Source organism: Cottoperca gobio, chromosome 12, assembly GCF_900634415.1.
Source record: "Cottoperca gobio chromosome 12, fCotGob3.1, whole genome shotgun sequence".
Lineage (NCBI taxonomy): Eukaryota > Metazoa > Chordata > Actinopteri > Perciformes > Bovichtidae > Cottoperca > Cottoperca gobio.
This window is the reverse complement of record NC_041366.1, coordinates 11,626,866-11,644,350: the sequence shown is the minus strand read 5'-3', so window position 1 is coordinate 11,644,350 and position 17,485 is coordinate 11,626,866. Positions and strand designations below refer to the sequence as shown.

The following is a 17,485-nucleotide window of genomic DNA, read 5'->3' as shown; positions in this document are numbered from 1 at the left end:
AAGTACCTGTGCCCTATTATTGATAACAAACTGACATGGATTGCTAACAACAATGCGAGGTTTAAAAAGGCTCAACAAAGTCTGTACTTTTAAAGGAAACTTGAATGTGTAGTTGTAATGTGGACAGAACTGTGCTGATATTGTATCACATCCTTTGTCCCACGCAGTATTGAGCTGCTTAACAAGGTCTGATCCCATAGGGTTAGTTTTTTTTCATACATTTTTTATGATCATGTTTTTACGTTGTATTTGTCTATGTGCTGTCATGTACGGTTGTTGATGTTTTATATCTTGTGTGCTCTTTGTGCAAAGCAAATGGCCCTAGGGGCAATACAGATTTCATTTATTCAAGTAAACTGCAATCTCTTGTGATCTCCTTATGTCTTTTGACAAGATACAAGATTCTCTTCATAAACAGAAATTGATCAAAAGAAGACAACGGTAAGCTGGAAAAGTTTGACAAAACATGTGTTTGACTGTGGGATTCATCCTTCATGAGCAAACCGTACAATAAGAGACTTGCGTCTACAGCTCTAATGGTTTAAAGTTAAAGTTAATATTGTCCTTTGTGTTACTGCTTACACACTTCCCAAACTGATGCAACACTGTAGTTGTTTCAGTGGGTTTACACTTCCCCAAAAGTGAATTTACTTTCTGTAATGATGATTTAACACAATAGTCTTGGAAATGAATTACACTATCTTACTTCCTACAACAGAAGGGCAGCCAGCCTGTTATTACATGCACAATGTGTTCTTTACAGGCAGCTTGTCTGATTCACTCCACATAAAGGGACCCACTAAACGGCACACTCAAGCACTAAATTAATGTTATGTCCACAAAAACCTTTTTCACATTACGTCATCAACAAAATGTGAGACCACAGATTATTGTCATGTAAGTGAGATGATGAACACGTTTCCTTTACTGTACTGTATGTGTGCGCGTGTGTGAATGTTTATGTGCTGCCTCTTGCTATGTTATGGGACAAAGGCACTGTGTTTAAAAAAAGAAAGAAACTGCATCTGGTTAAAACAAACCACGAATGACTACAACAATAATGCTGATGACCAACATTGTAAACGGTTTCTAACTGTGAAATGTTTGGGAAGGATGTCACGCATTATAGATTCAGTTCGGCTTCCTAAAGCAGCATGCATCAATAACTAAATGATTCAAGACTCCAGGAAACACAGGGTGACTTCACATTTCGTTTCACCCTAAACCACACCACAGTGTGGGATGATTTCATTAATTTGGGTTCAAATCTAGCAATTTCTTCCCCCATTACAGCAGCTGACGGCGCACTTCTCGGCATCTGACCTGAATTAAACGTGCACAAATAATGTACTTCCCCTCTTCACTGTCTACATGTCTGACAATGATTACGTTCTTCCAGTAAATACCTTAACACAATGCTAAATGGGCTTTACGCGCTTTGACATCTTACGAATCAAGTTAAAAACATCGGGAACATGTGTAACATTTACAGCCTGTCTAACCCTAAATAGATACACTACTAAGTATAGCCTTGTGATAAATGTTGAGGTAAAATAATAATACTTAATACGTTAAACAGTCAATTTAAGAATCCATATTGGTGCTGTTGGTACGGGGGAAGACTCAACCACTTCAAACAACACTGCTTCCCTTAAAAACAGAGAACAGTGCCAACATTATGAAGCTTGAACTGGAAAAAGACAACTTGCGACTGCGATGAAGAGAATTAACTAGCCTGGCTTGTAAAATGAATCCGATAAGCATCTATATCATGTGGCAGCCCCATTAATAGACTATATTTACACTCAGCTACCAGTTTATTGGGTACACTTTGCAGTCTACAAGAACATTCCAATATATTGACCATCGATGGTTTATCACAAAATGATTGGTATCGGCATATATCTAACAAGAAATGGCAGAACATAAATGTCATATAAATATATTTGAGATAATTTAGTAACTGTCTTTAATACGTATTGTTTTACATATTATTACGTATTCTTTAGTTACCAGATTTAAGGGATCCTTAGCAAATACATGAGCCTGTGTTATACATTAATGTTAAAGGAATGCAACAGAAATGAGCCACAAATAAGACAAACTATATTTTCTCACTATCTACCTCAAAAATCTAATATCGACATGGCTCTAATAAAAAAACAAACTGATCATTAAAACCCGTATGAAGGTAGGACTTATTGCAGGGCTGCTGTATTATAATAAAATGACATTAGCTTCAGATAGGTGTACCTAATAAACTAGCAACTGAGTAGCCTACAAATATAAAACTATATTGAAATATCACACGTGTCAATTGAGCAGGTAATATTTCACATCTTAGACAGGATGAATTCAATTTATTATTCTGTTTTTCTTTTTATATTGATAGTAAGTGATATATGGTATATATATATTATATTTTCTGATGATTCAACGTTAACTCTTCTTGCTAAGCTAACTTTGAGTAAAACAGATTGGAAAAAGGATCCAACCCAAAACACGTTGCTAATCCTTTACAATGGAAGCAGCTAGCAGCACTTGGCAACACAGACAGCCCGTCCCTTCAGGCCTCCCTCTAAAGCCACTCCCCCAAAACTATCATAATAAACGTAAACAACAAACATCGCTATGGTTCGGACTCAAAGCTGTCAAACTAACAGCTTGTGGGAGACAGGGAGGGAGGAAGGAATAAGTCCTGCAACAGCCACAGATGCCATAATTTGTTTATTTTTTTGTAAGAGTATTTGATTTATGGCAGGATGTAAGGAGACTTTTAAAAAATACATTACCCACCCTAGCTTTAACTGTAACTGGTGTCAGTTGGTTTGCAGGGAATTCATGACACAACAATGACAGTCAACACACGCACACGCGCACGCACACACACATACCACACAGCTGTTAAACACGTTTTTATCTGGCAATGATAAAATATTTAGCCAGACACATTATTTTAAGTAATTATCTATTAAGGTGCCTTACATAAATATGCTTTTACACTTTCATTAATCATATTAGAACAACGCTCTACCACAATTCAAGGTTTTATTTACATAACAGATCTCAAAGTGTACAAGTTAAAAGTAATTTACTGTGTGAGCTGTTGAATGATAAGGACACACACACACACACACACACACACACACACACACACAACTTACTAGCTGTTGTCTTCTGTGTTGTGCAGGCTGCTTGACTTTTCCAAAATAAACACAGCGCGGTGTGTCTGTCTCTGAAGACCCCCCCTCAGCCTGGGGTACGGGTACAGGACGGGCTCACGCGGCGTTAGCTCGCTGAACCACAAACCCAGCGGCCTGCGTTAGCTGTCAACAAAGGTACCGATGCTTCGTTATTAGTCCCGTTAACTGCCATTCCGTCTTCATGTTACGCTTCGCACGCTACCGAGTCATTTGGTAACTCTTGCCCGACATGCCGTTTGTGGGTTTAGGTAGAAAACGCAACTGCTAACCTCGTAACGTTACTACCCGGACTCCCCGGAATCACCCTCTACTGTCTCTTCGTGTGAGTCAATCACTTTAAGATGAAGGTGGTGAGGGCGGAGCAGGATGCCTCCAGACAGTGGAGCGTGCTTTCTGACCCACTGCTGGTTCTTCCGTGTTTTACACGGATGTTTTTTTTAAATACTAAAATCCTCTGTAGTTTATGAGCTGAAGTATTCAAAAGTCAAAGCCAGTGGTGCATTTACCCACGTAGCATGTTGTACTTGAGAACAATGTGATGTTACGTGTACCATACTTGAGTAGCCTACTTCCATTGTATGCTACTCTGTAGTTCGACACCAGGAACTATAGTAGCTCCTGTTCACTGCACTAGGCTTCCTTTATTTGAGGCTTTTTTCATGGTATTCATTAATTCAACCTATATTTTTTAAACTCGGAAATACATTGAGGTGCAGACCTCATTTACAATATAGCCAAGTAAAAACATAATAATAATGGTGATAAAAATGAAAAACTTTATAGCAAAATTAGGAAAATAATAAAACCTTTATAAGTAGATCAAGCAATTAAAATGTATCAACTATTTTACATACACAATATGTAATGAGTATAAATGTTTACCACCAGCAACGACTTTGAAAGGCATCAGTACACTATAATAATAATTATAATAATAATAATAATAACAATAATGCACTTACAAGATGCATTCTACATAATGAGTACTTTTTATACTTTAAGTACATTTTGCTGATAATATTTCCATAGTTTAACTTGAGTAACAATTTTGAAAACAGGACTTTTACTTGCACTGGAGTATATTTAAGTTGGTGCTTTGCTCCTGAATACTTCCTCCACTGCGGCACTAGGCACCATACAGGAGAAAGACACAATAGTTATATATGATAGGTAAATAATAAATAGTCCCTTAAAGTAATGTCAGATGTAAACAGGAAATCCATTTATCTGCCTGTATTGCTAAATATAAATGTAAACAGGTGAAATTAAACTTCTTTCTGGATCTTTTCCAAGTAATAAGTAGCTTGAAATTCTTACTTTATATGTATTCATTTGCAATGCAGAACAAGCAACTTCAAAACCAGGAAACCTATATGATTCTTGGAATTCCTGTTATTTTGACTTTTTGTTTTGCCGATAACTCAACGATAAACATAATTTGCTTTGACATTTTTATTACATTAGTTTGTTTACAGCTCTGCTTCACTAAAAGCTTGAGCTGGATCTAAATGGCAAAGTGTGCAGACACAGACTAAAAATGTCCTCCAGTGTAAAAATGTTAGTCATGTTTGACTGTACAGAAATAATTACGGGGAGACCTCAGACTCTGATGTGTGTAAAAGGAGTTTTGTGCATTAAAAAAATGTAATTTCTACAGATTTGTTTGAGAGCGCCAACTAGGAATTCATTGGAAAACAGAAGGCCATATTGGCATTAGAAGAAAGAAAAGCAAGGAAAGATTTGGCTACACAAAATGAATAAATAACCTTGTCACACCTCCCTTTTAAACTATCTGTAAAATAGGAATGGAGCTAGTGGACTCGGTTTTATATGTTGATGTCTTGCACAACAGGTGCAGTTATGAGTGACAGCCACTTGCAGATACAATGCTGTGATTATGGATTGATGGGTTTATGGATTGGCAGTCACTTCACCTCATCAAGATGATTCATGTGATGAGGTTAGGTCTGTCTCTTGTTCATTTTTATACTTTACCTCATTTTCATTCTGTAAAAATTGACCTTTTTCCAGGATAACTAATAACTGCAGTTTCTAAGTACAGACAGATGCCTGGCTAAATATTTGTTTTTGGACGCAGTCCATTTGCTCTTCACTTGGGAAAATATTTCGAAGTTCAAAATCCATATCGCAAAGGCAAAGGTCAAAACTGCATTTTAAATCAATTAGCTCCTTAGAGTGCATAACTGATTATCCTTACATGCTTTCTCTTTTGTATTAATTCATTAAATACATATTTTGTGTGCAACCTCTAGGACACAGGGTTGTTTGTTTGTCGTTTAGAGTTTTGCCTCAATCTTGGAGGACAGAACAGATGACTGGTTATTGTAGATTACACTCACCTGCAACATCTGTTTCTTTTCAGGAGGTTCCCGTGGACCAATAAGTCTCTTCTCCACTGTATTGGCATTGGAATTTACTGTGCACAGTAATGAAGGCAGGGAAGTATATTTCACCTCATATTGCATATGTTCATGACGTATAGTTTTAAAGTTTGCATTCAAGTTCTTCCATGAAATAAAGTGGAAGATCAAGCTTCCAAAAAGACCCACAGAGAATCAATACAATGACAGGACAAGAGAGCATTGTGCTTGTCACAATGTTCATCCGTACACAGGAAGTCACATGACATCAATGGCAGGAAAAGATAGTAAAAGAGATGCCTTAAGAAAACCAAACCTTTTCAATGGCACAATTAGAACCATTGTTTCAATGACTTTGCAAACTTTAAATACTTTACTTACAACATCTAAAGCCAGAGGGATATTTTATTATTTCCTATCATCTATGGTTTATCTTTTATCTTTATTTGCAACAGTAAAAGTAAGTTTGTATAACCTGAGCTTTATTGCCAACTAGCTTGTGCTATGTCCGTGTGTAAGGCATCAATTGTGAATTTGCATGTTAGGAGTTACAATGATATTAACAATTTGTAATGACTTGTTACTCATCTTAGTTACTTGAAATCCACAACCTACAGTACAAGTATTCTTTACTAGACTGAAGTTCAACATACACTGCTCGGATCAAAGTACACCTGAATTTTTCCGGTCCCAAACCACGGGCATTACCAAAGGAAACAACATATGTGGAGTCTACACATTTAATAAATAGTGTAATCATATCATAAACAAACGTGTAACGATGTAAAGTGTATCCTAGCTGAACTCTGTAAATATTTCAATGACTAGTTTTACAAGTATCTGTTTATTCGCTATGGACTCACTCAATTCCTCGTATAACATGTTGTTTTTGTTGCAAGCCTGGTTCTTGTCATGGTCTTATCAGCTCCGTGGCAGTTTCTTTCTTTGTTTTGAAATCAGATTATTTGTATTTTTTAATAGAATGTGCTTACTTATTGTCTGTCATAGAAAAGTCATGAAAAAGGGACAGTATAGTATCCCATAAAATGTATGTACCACACTAATAAAGATAAGCATAGACATTCAGTTCACTCTAATCTATTGAAAATGTAGTCCACACTAGAAACAATACAAATAGGCCTATATGATGAAAGAATATATAATTCAGTATAAAGATGGGTCATTTATAAATTAAAAATACATTTTTTAAAAACAAAATCAAATTTCTTTCTTTCATTACAAATTCCAAAGTGCAAATAAACAATATCCCTAAAAGCACAATGTGTGCGCACTGTGTGAGTGAAGGAGTTGCTGCGTCATCACCAGAGTATTGCACGTTCTCTCAGTTTGGGTAGGTTCACACAATATCATCTGAGCACCCCTCCAGCCTTTGTAGAAACCCTGGTGAAATAAAGGCTCTGAAGGGGTTAATTAATTCACGAGCGTCTGCGCAACACTCTCACTGCTGTCTAAATTCAAGATCCTCAGCAGAAAGCCGAAGGAAGTCGGGATGATCGTTTCTGCTTCACCGCCGGATGATACATCGCATCCTTCTGCATGTGTTGCCCATTAACGCCTTTTTTTCCAGCCAATAATTATGTTTAAACTGTCAGACATCCGGCGAATACAGACTCAGTTTTCCCTCTAAGTGACAGTAATTGTGGTTTTTAATCTGCTGGATCCATTATCATCGGATGAGCCTGCAGTAAAAGGTGGGGCTGGATCATTATGTCCATGCGTGTTCTCTCTATCTGCTATTTTACTGACTGCGGTGCATAGATATTTGATTAATTGCTTAACTGCTGACCAAAACTATCCCATGATAATGATGATAGGATGTGGGGATTGTGATTTAGCTGTAAATCAGTGGGCCTTATGTATGCAGTTTCACCAAGAGTATATATAATGTATCAGACCTATATTTCCAACATGTACTCACACTGAAAAGGCCCACAACCCATTTGTAAAGACAGTTTAATGAAAAACAATATATGCAGCTCACAGCTTTTCTGTAATCAACCTCTAACAAACTGTGCACCAAATATTCTTTTTAAATCCACACAGACCATCATGTCAAGCTCCTCTGACACCCTACGGTTTTGTTTCCCCACCCACGGTGACTCCATCCTCAGCAAAATCAACACTCTAAGAGAGGAGCACCGCTTCTGTGATATCACACTCCTCCTCGCGGGTCCACCAAATGGCGCCACTGTCCAGCCTCTCCACTTCCACGGTCACAGAGCGGTGCTTGCGGCGTCCTCTGATTTCTTACGTGACCAATTCCTGCTCCACGAAGGCCGGGCCGAGCTGAGCGTGGGCGTCGTGTCCAGCGTGGTGGTTGGCAAGAGACTTCTCCTGTCCTGCTACACTGGGCTCTTAGAGGTGCAATATAATCTGCGGATTGTCTGAAGTAAACAGTAAAACAGAGTCAGAATGAACAACATCAAAGGTTACAGTACCAAAACAGAAATAAGGAACAAACATAATGTTACAACAAAAGAGTGGGTGTTTGTTATATGAAAGTTAAAGATGAGTCGACTTACTCTGTGGTTGTAGTTCTGTTTTTGCGTGTGTTTAAGTGTAGTGAAGTGGAAGGTCTTGTGATGAATCTTGTAATGTTAGTTTATTTTTATTTTGTATTACTTAATTCACTGTTTTTCTTGGTTTCCATTAAATATCTATTACTGTAGGTCCCTCTGGGAGAGCTGGTGAGCTACCTGACTGCTGCCAGTGCGCTCCAGATGAGCCAGGTGGTGGAGAAGTGTGCCCAGGCCGTCTCCCAGTACCTCAGTCCCACACTGGCTTTCTTGAAACTGGAGAGACACTCCGAGGAGACGGAGATCCAGCAGCCAGACAGGGACTGGCCAGGTGCTAGATTAAACAATCAGGAGGAAATGGATGCAGCCGAGGAAGGAGGGGCGGTTGTGATTCAGTCCAAGTCAAGGTTCAGCCAAGGAAATGAGGTGGATGTTCAAGGGCTGAGGGAAGTCAGAGGTGTTAAGAAGGTGGTTATAGATAAAGTAGAGTTCTCTGAAGATGCAGCGTGCAGTCTCGATACCCTGGAGTCAATGGAAGGTGAAGAAATCCAGCCTGTTCACACCACAAACAAGCCAACCTATCAAGTTCGCCACGTAACGGGTAAGCTGCGCCCTTCTACAGCTGTCCAAGATCATACGTCACGCACAGCCAGAGTAAGTTCGGCTCAACACGAAGAATTTGTGGACACTTTCCAGAACCAAGATGAAGAACCAGAGGAAGAGCAAAGATCAGAGGAGGGAAGGTTTTTGCTTTCAGCTCAACTGCAAGAATGTGAAGAGCTGAGAGACTCTGGAGCGCATCTGCCAAAGAGTCATTGTTCTGGAGATGAGCTGCCAGAAGATTCAAACGGCATTCTGATCCAGAGGCCGTACCTGTGCAGGAGGTGCGACCGAGTCTTCCAGCACCTGGAGAGCTACGTGGGCCACCTGAAGGAGCACAAACAGTACTTGTGTTTGGTGTGTGGGAAGGGCTTTTCCCAGAGGAGTAACCTGACCCGCCACATTCGTGTCCACACTGGGGTCAAGCCTTTTCGATGCCCACTGTGCCACAAGACGTTTTCCCAGAAGGCCACGCTGCAAGACCACCTCAATCTGCACACAGGCGATAAGCCCCACAAGTGTCGATATTGTGCTGTGCACTTTTCACACAAGCCAGGCCTCAGGCGCCACCTTAAGGACATTCATGGCAAGAGTAGTCTGCAAAACATGCTTGAGGAAGCTGTGGACTGATGATAAAGAAGCATTTTTAGCACAAGTTTAGTTATTGCAGCCTGGTCTTATGAGTTGTTTTGTTGTTGGTTTTTTTTAAAGAAAATGTCAAATAAGCTGCCAGAAAGCACAATAAACAATATGACACAGATTATCCTGACTTTGAGGAAAATAAAGATAATATAAAAAAAAAATCTTTAAAGTATTATTTAGCGTAAAATGTATTTTTCATAGCAAAATCTCTGAGTACAGATCTCACTCTGCTACACCAGTGTCTCCCAACACACTGACTGACTGCATGCATTTGCGCTGAAAATGTGTCTTTTGGATTGAGTGTTATGTGATATGAAAGTTAAAGATGACTGAGATGACTTTACTCAGTGGTTCACTGATTCTTAAGAATTTGGATAAATTCTTACTTCTTAAATTCTTACCTCCTGATTTTTTCATAAATGATGTGTTTTTCCTGTCGTTGCTTAGTATCATGCAACTTTCATCATTAGCATTAAATATACAAAATAATAATTGTGGACATAAAAATCACATTTTTTGATTTCAAATAGACTTTTACTTCAATACATCAACTGCATTGGAGGAACATATTGTAGTCATATTAATTTAAAACAAAGAAAGTTCCATCTGACGGTGGTGACACAGACCTGACGGTGGTGACACAGACCTGACGGTGGTGACAGTGACCTAATTACAACAAACTATTTGTTATGTACATGTTATCCTTCTGTAAATATTAACAATGGCGAACGGCAAGATAAAAACTACAGTACAACTGCAACGTTTTAAGCATGAATAAGACAGAAAACCTGACGGTGGGAACAAAAACTCACTTTTTGCCATGTCATGCACTAGTTGTAAACAGCAGCCATCTTGTTTTCTCCCTGTTGCTAGCTGCCTCTAGCCTTTACTTAAAATGCATACAGTTATATCATAATATAAAATAATTATTTCTATACAAAAGAAACAGTGTTGACACATCATAGTTGTGACTAGCAACATCAATAAATATGTAAAGATTCTTTACACTTTGCACATTTACAGGAGCCTGAATGCTCTTGTAGCATTTAGCAGATGTGGAGGTGGACAGCGAGTCCTCAGGAGAACAGTTCATCATGTGGTCGCCTGATTTTATTGCTTTTTTATAAATATTTGACGGTGTTGACAAAAACCTTGGACACATTTTGAGCAACCATAAAATAAAGTGAATATATTTGAACATTCATTGCTTTTAGTTTTAAAGAAATATTGGACTCTACTCTTTCATTTGGTATATATATATATATATATATATATATATATATATATATTATACATGTTAAATGAGTTCTTTATCGAATTGAAATGACAATCTCTTGTCTGGGGACAACTGATTTTCTGGATATTGGGCTATCATATATATATATATATATATATATATAAATTTATAAAATTAAAGACAAACATGAAAATGTTTTACATTTGTGCAAAAGACCCTCAGATGATCAACCCTGATTATTTTAAATGAGAAAATATTATTGCTTTTCAACGGAATTAGCACTTTCCTTAGTGGGACATGTTTCCGCCGAAGTCTCAAGAATCAGTGGGTTGTCATTCTGTTCTTGTGTGTGTTTTTAAAGTATGTGAGTGGAAGTTTGGCATCTTGTGCTTTTCTTTATTAATTAGTAACATCTGGATAATGGAAAGCAGTCAGAGTCCTTATGTGTCTGCAGCAGCGTGTTCCTGATCTCTGCTGGTACAAACATTGAATTAAGTCCTTCAGCATGCAATGTACAAATAATATAATAACAATAAGCTTTATTTGTATAGCACCTTTCATACAAGAATTGCAGCCCAAAGTGCTTCACAGCAAAAACATAACAATTAGTACAAGATTAGATCAGATGATATATCATCTGCCATGTATGATAGGGAACGCAATCTCATACAGGGTTCTCTGTTCCCTCCACAACCAAAGACTATTCTGCATTATACTTATATATACTGCATCATACTGACTGTATTAGCTGCCTGTAAATAAATAGAGGCAAGAGTTCACAGACTGATACACCATTTGACCCGACTGAAATTCATTTCAGATCGCTGAGCATCAGTGAGTGGGTTCTCCCTCATGGCTGAGAGGGTTTCCTCGCTCTCGCATCTCTCCCTTTTTCCTTCGGCCCAGATATGTAATCGCCTCTCATCTAAATGAAGAGAACAGTGGTTGTTTCACTTCCTCGGGGCATCCGAGGCGCCACTGGCTTGAATTGTGTCTGCGTGCAGAGAAATGATTAACGCATGGTTAATGTGTTAGTGTGCATTCAATACCGAAAGTAATGTGAGTTTGTGGAGACAGAGAACACACAGAAATATATTCAAAGATACACTAAAGCATGTATTTCTCCTTTGCATTCAAATATACCTTCAGTTTGCACTTAATACAGTATTGTGAGCAGTCAACCAACTTTCTCATTTGTGAAAATAAACAATTCTTTATGTGGGATGAAATGTTGAAGGAATCAGCTAGACAAATGACTTCATTTGACACGGTCCATGCACACCGTCGCACCGTGGCATTTGGGGCACTTCCATTATGAATGAGAGACTGGGAGGTATAAAATATGAGGAGGGTGAAGGCAATGGGGAAGATGGAGTAGGAGTAGTATTGTTTGTTTGATATTCAACTTAATGCAAGAAACCTCTTCTGTTCATCTCAAACACAGACGCAAACCGGAGTCCACAGCCATGGTAGCGGCTCTGTGACGCTGTGTTAGGCCCAGCGGTGCTTTTGAGATAAATGCCAATGTAAACTCAGCTATGCTGTGCTAACATGCTCGCAATGCTAATGCTGATGATTAGCAAGCATAATGTGCACCATGATCACTATCTTAGCTCAATGTGCTATCATGCTAACATTTGCTAGTTAACAACAACACATAGACTACAGCTGAGGCTGATGGGAATGTAATTCATTTGGCAGGTAAACAAGTATCAGATACTAAATATTTAAATATTGACCTGATTTCTAACTAGATGACAATTCATCCTCTGGGCACCTTGGATTGGAGATGTTATGGCAAGCCATTCAACTGCAGTCAAGACATTTAACTAAAAAACAAAAATGTCAGCCTGCTGTTGGCACGAAAGAAAAGGTCGGGTATCAACAAAGTTGGGGTTGGATTCATCTTTTGCGGACCATGAATGTGTCAAACATTTCAGTGCAATATAGCCATGTCATTATCGTGGCTAAATACAAGCAAAGAACAAGACTATTGGTTGTTGTGAGTGTAAAACATCCAAAGCAGAACTGCTGTAGAAATGATCATGTTTATAGTTTTTATATTACACATATAAAGTATGCATATGACAGATTGCGATCGTTGACAAATATAGTTTTGTTTACTTTGCTGTAAAAACGAACTCTAATGCATCACTCAGAAAACACTGTAATCTTTTCAAGGCTGAGTTTGAATTAACAAACTCTTTGAAGTTACAACTCTCAGCTGTCCAGTTGTTGCACTGATTATTTTCAGGGTGGTTATGTGACATAACACAGTAATTGTTCCGCTTTTTAATTAAATGTAGTTTCTCTGATGGACACTACTCTTCCTGATCTCACTGACTTTATTACCAACGTTCCCATAATGCAAACAGCTCACTCCAGACGGCGAGTCGCATATAAATGAAGCACTGAAATAAAACATTTGGATGAAACGGTTGAATCACTGTTTAATTTTCAGTCATCCAGACTTATTATGTGACTGAGTTAAAGCACCTTGTAGTGCCAAATGCATCACTTGTTACCACGGAGACAGCCTGTTCACCAACTAAAGTAACTTTTTTACGCCAACAACATGATGCATGTACAGAGCTATATAATTTAACACATATGTATCACATGGTAAATTAGAAACGCATTGTGTCCTACTCATTGTAGGCCTGGACGGATTATGACACAATGTGACCGCCACCCTGTCTACAGGTCATTGTGTGTCCCTTTGTAGCTGTTATGTAGTGGTTTTGCATCTATGTTAAGTCGTTTTGTGTGTCTTTGTAATTGTTTTGCATCTATCATCTGTCATTCTGCACGTCTTGGAGGTTGTTTTGCATCTAAGTGACTGTTTTGCATCTACTTTTAGTCATTTTGTTTCTCTTTGTGGTCATTTTGTGTTTCCTTGTAGTTGTTTTGCATATGTTTTTAGACGTTTTTTTTAGTCTATTTGTTGTCATTTTGGGTCGTTTGTAGTAGTTGTGTCTCTTTGTGTTTGTTTTCAGTCGTTTTGCACCTCCTTGTGGTCAATTTGTGATTGTTTTGCATCTATTATTTGTCATTTTACCTTTTTTTATTGTAGTTTTGCATCTGTTTTTAGTTGCTTTGCTTGTCTTTATGATTGTTTAGCATCTTTGTGGGTCGTTTTGTATTTGCTATTAGTCGTTTATGTTTTTTTTTTTTGGTTGCTTTCTCTTTATAGTCATTTCAGGTTGTTTGTCGTCGTTATCTGTATGTTTTTGGTCGTTTTGTGTTTATTTGGAGTTATTTAGCGTAATTTTGTTTATTTTTTCAGCAACATTTTGTAAGTCAGGCCCCTGGCACTTTGAGCCCTGTTCAGTAATCCATCCATGACTGTAGTCTCACCTTTGACCTCTTCTGTAGTGAACAGCAGGTCAATGAGTCTGAGTTATTACTACAGTATGACACAATTGTAAACACTGAAGGTAACTCCTACTAACATGAGCCTGTTAAACGCTACTGAGATGGCAGACTAAGTCCATTATATTGTACAGGATGAGGCTCTCTAACTAATAGGATTAACCTCAGTAGGCTACGTTCATCAACGTATTCCAATGTTTTATCAACCAGTACAGTAAACGTAATATATTCACACAATATTAACTTTAGTTACCATCAAATGCTGTAACAGCGTAATAAAAAATGTTGTGTGTTATTAAAGCCTTTTCAAAGATTTGGAGCAAATGAAACAGATGCATGTATGGTTAGATCATAGGAGAGTACATATCATAAATAATAGGGAAGTCAAAGAGAGTTCAGGCATGTTTTTTCTTCTGCTACTCTACTTCTCTAAACGCGGGCTAAAATAAAGCGAGCGGGAACTGCTTGTATTTTGTATGTGTGTGAACTTCCTCTTGACAGGCGCACTTGTCGAAGCGCATCCTCTGCCGGTCTGTTCCTTTAAAACCAGACAGTCCACGCCTCGAAAAGCGGCTTGTTCCGGCTTGCCCCTTTACATCTTTTTATCCTTGCTCACAACATTAAAATAGTGCCCCCCCGGCAATTACGCACAAGCATTTTTTGTTGAACGGTCGGAGGCTGAACTAAACCGCGTCTCGGGCAGAATATGCATGATGCGTGTAGCGGTGCAGCAGCTCTCCGCCTGTGCTACCCGGTGGTGAGGCTGAGGCGCAGTTCAGGCACCATCACCGGCGGAGCGATACCACCATCTCCTCTCAGCCCCGGTTTATCAAACCAAGAGTGTGTGGCTCACTGTACCTAAGTCCGTCATGTACTATCGAAAAGAGGGGCAGAGGATCTAACTGGACCAAGGGAGCTGTCTCTAATGCTCTGAAATGCAAAACCATATTCCTCCCGCATCACGAATTATCTCCCTAGGCTGACTGCTGCGGTTGTTTGGCAACTGATGAAGATTTTTTATTATTATTATTTTGATGCGCTTCTGTGGATGAATATGTTTATTCTGGTGCTCTGGTGTAGTGCGTGAGGTAAGTGACTTATCCAGAGGTGCGCGCTACTTTCTACTGCTCCTCATATCAAGATGTTGTTTGATGTGTGTCAAGGCTTTGACATTTTGATGTCAGAAAAGGACTGTTTTCATGTTTATGTTTTCCACAGCTGAAAGGAGGGAGAATTTAGCAGCTGCAGATTTGAGAAATGATATCATTGGACCTAGAACTATTCGACCACAAGCTCATCATCAGATCCTGCAACTGGTGCTGATCAAATATTATAAGAAGGGTGGTTGTATTGAAATGATGGGCCCATAGCTCACAACCAGATACGCATGCAAACCAGGGTTTTCCTAGAGTTGAGGACAGTCATTGCATGCTGTAAAGCAACATGAACTTGAAGATATGATGCTGCAATGGTGGAGACTATTTATGTTACCCTGCCAAGAGCGATGATAGGAATTTGCACAAATGTGACATTTATGGAGGTAGGTCATTTTTACTCTCAAGGGGACTCCTGAGCCACAGCAGAGCTGTTTCCAACTTCAGGTGTTGCATATTATTTACTGTAGACTACAGTCTCAAATGCAGCTCTGACATCATAAAGTTTGCAGCAGCCTGTCATGCTGGTTACTCTATAACCTGCTGATTTGTAACTGGACCAACCTGATATTCTAGCAATGATATCCAAATGCTGCAATAAACACTACGATTGCATAACTGTTGGTTCCTTCTGTTACTGCAGATGCATCTCACAGGCGTAATAATGTATGCCTATATAATATGTGCTGTATAATACAGCAGCTTGTGAGCTGTGTGGTTGCCCTGCCTATCATCCACACACTACCCCCACACACTGTGATGAGGCCTAATGAATAAATAATCACTCAGACTCACATACCCCCACTGTACACTCAAAAACAAGTGAGCAGACATGAAACAACTGTAGTAGCCCTGTAATAAATTATTGACAGAAACATTCCAAATATCACAGGAAAACAAGCTGCTCTGGCACCATGCTGCCTTATAAAAACACAATTCAAAACATGTGTGGCAAAACATTATGCGATTTTTCAGTGTTTTGTTATAGTCTTTTTAAAAGATTAACACGCATCATCAGTGTTAAAGTTTAACTTTATCTTCATCATTAACCTGCTGGCTGTGGTTACAAGTATAGCTTTCACTTTAAGGCCGATAGGCGTTGCCTGTTAAACTGCTGAAATAGAAAGTTTTTATGCATGTAAACCAAATCTGATTACATTTTTTACACTTTGCTTTAAACAGAAATGTATTTTAGGACAAAGAGCGAAATGTTTCACTCAGGCTTAATGTGTGTTCTTCTTTGCTTGACTTAAAACTGATAACTGACTTTTCAGTTTTCACATTTTTTGAATCAATGTGGTGGGTGTGAAGTTTCAGTCTTGTGCTTTACCCATCTAGTTGTTCCCAGAAGGCTGAGATGAAGGCTCTGAAATTGAACTTATGGGGCATGCAAGACGAGGGGGGAATTTAAAAGGTCATTAGCACGTTAACAAAAGTGAAGAAAAGTGAGGCATTTTTTGTAATACAACCATCACCAATCATTTACAACAGCGTGTGTGAGCACTAGTTGCATATATTTCTCAAAATGAGTAAATTGCCATTGTACTGTCTTAAATTACAGAATGTATATTACTGTATATATATATATATATATATATATATATATATATATATATATATATATATATATACTGTATATATATCTTCATTTCATAAATGTGTGTCTGGTGAAATTACCAACTGTTCCAGTAACATCACAAATGTTTTTGTGCATATTACACACACATGCAAACACACACACACACACACACACACACACACACACACACACACACACACACACACACGCACACACACGCACACACACGCACACACACGCACACACACGCACACACTACATGTTCTAATTCAGAGGTCACCGTGACAGTGAGAAGGGGTCCTCATATTACTTCAGATTCCTTCCTTCAGGTTCAACTCATGCTCTGTGGCGGTGTTTGAGTGTGTGTTTGTGTGTCCATGCATCCATTTATTTTTGTGTGCATGTGTGGCAAAAAGGTTTCCGGACGATATGAGCATTACTGTTTGTACATCAGATGACACAGGGTTCACTTAACCACCCTGAGACAGCTGCTCATCCCTTACTGATGCTCCTGGTTGTTGTGGACTCATAAAGTGGTTGAATGTCTAACTCTTAGAATATTGTTTTGACATTTTCTTGCCTTTATTTGGTAGTCGATAGTCGAGATTGACAGGTGATAGAAAGAGGGGATGACATGCAACACAGATCCTCATGTCAGAATGTATCTTAGACCACTAAGGCATGTCGAGGCTCCAAATTTACAGCTGTCAGAGCTAATATATGATGTCAGTTTGTCAAACACACCATAACAGCTTCACATTTTGTATAAACTGAGTATTG

At 38.7% G+C, this 17,485-nt stretch overlaps 2 protein-coding genes across 3 annotated transcripts in view; one reads left to right on the top strand and one right to left on the bottom strand.

Annotated features, from left to right (window-relative positions):
* Positions 1–3,294, bottom strand: part of LOC115017096 (tyrosine-protein kinase JAK2-like) — a 31,582-nt gene extending 28,288 nt beyond the window's left edge. Inside the window, 1 exon segment of the mRNA XM_029445310.1 lies at positions 3,165–3,294. The gene's annotated coding sequence lies outside the window, so the exon portion shown is untranslated.
* Positions 3,295–3,387: 93 nt separating this feature from the next.
* LOC115017093 (zinc finger and BTB domain-containing protein 26-like) lies at positions 3,388–9,875 on the top strand. 2 transcript variants are annotated; one of them, XM_029445308.1, is made up of 4 exons: positions 3,388–3,525; positions 5,587–7,296; positions 7,649–7,966; positions 8,275–9,875. In XM_029445308.1, the coding sequence occupies exons 3-4, from the start codon at positions 7,655–7,657 to the stop codon at positions 9,349–9,351; spliced, it is 1,389 nt and encodes a 462-aa protein (XP_029301168.1). In that variant the 5' UTR covers positions 3,388–3,525; positions 5,587–7,296; positions 7,649–7,654; the 3' UTR covers positions 9,352–9,875. The 2 variants fall into 2 exon arrangements, with proteins under 2 accessions (XP_029301168.1, XP_029301167.1); XM_029445307.1 differs by having other exon boundaries at positions 5,587–7,966.
* The last annotated feature ends 7,610 nt before the right edge of the window (positions 9,876–17,485 follow it).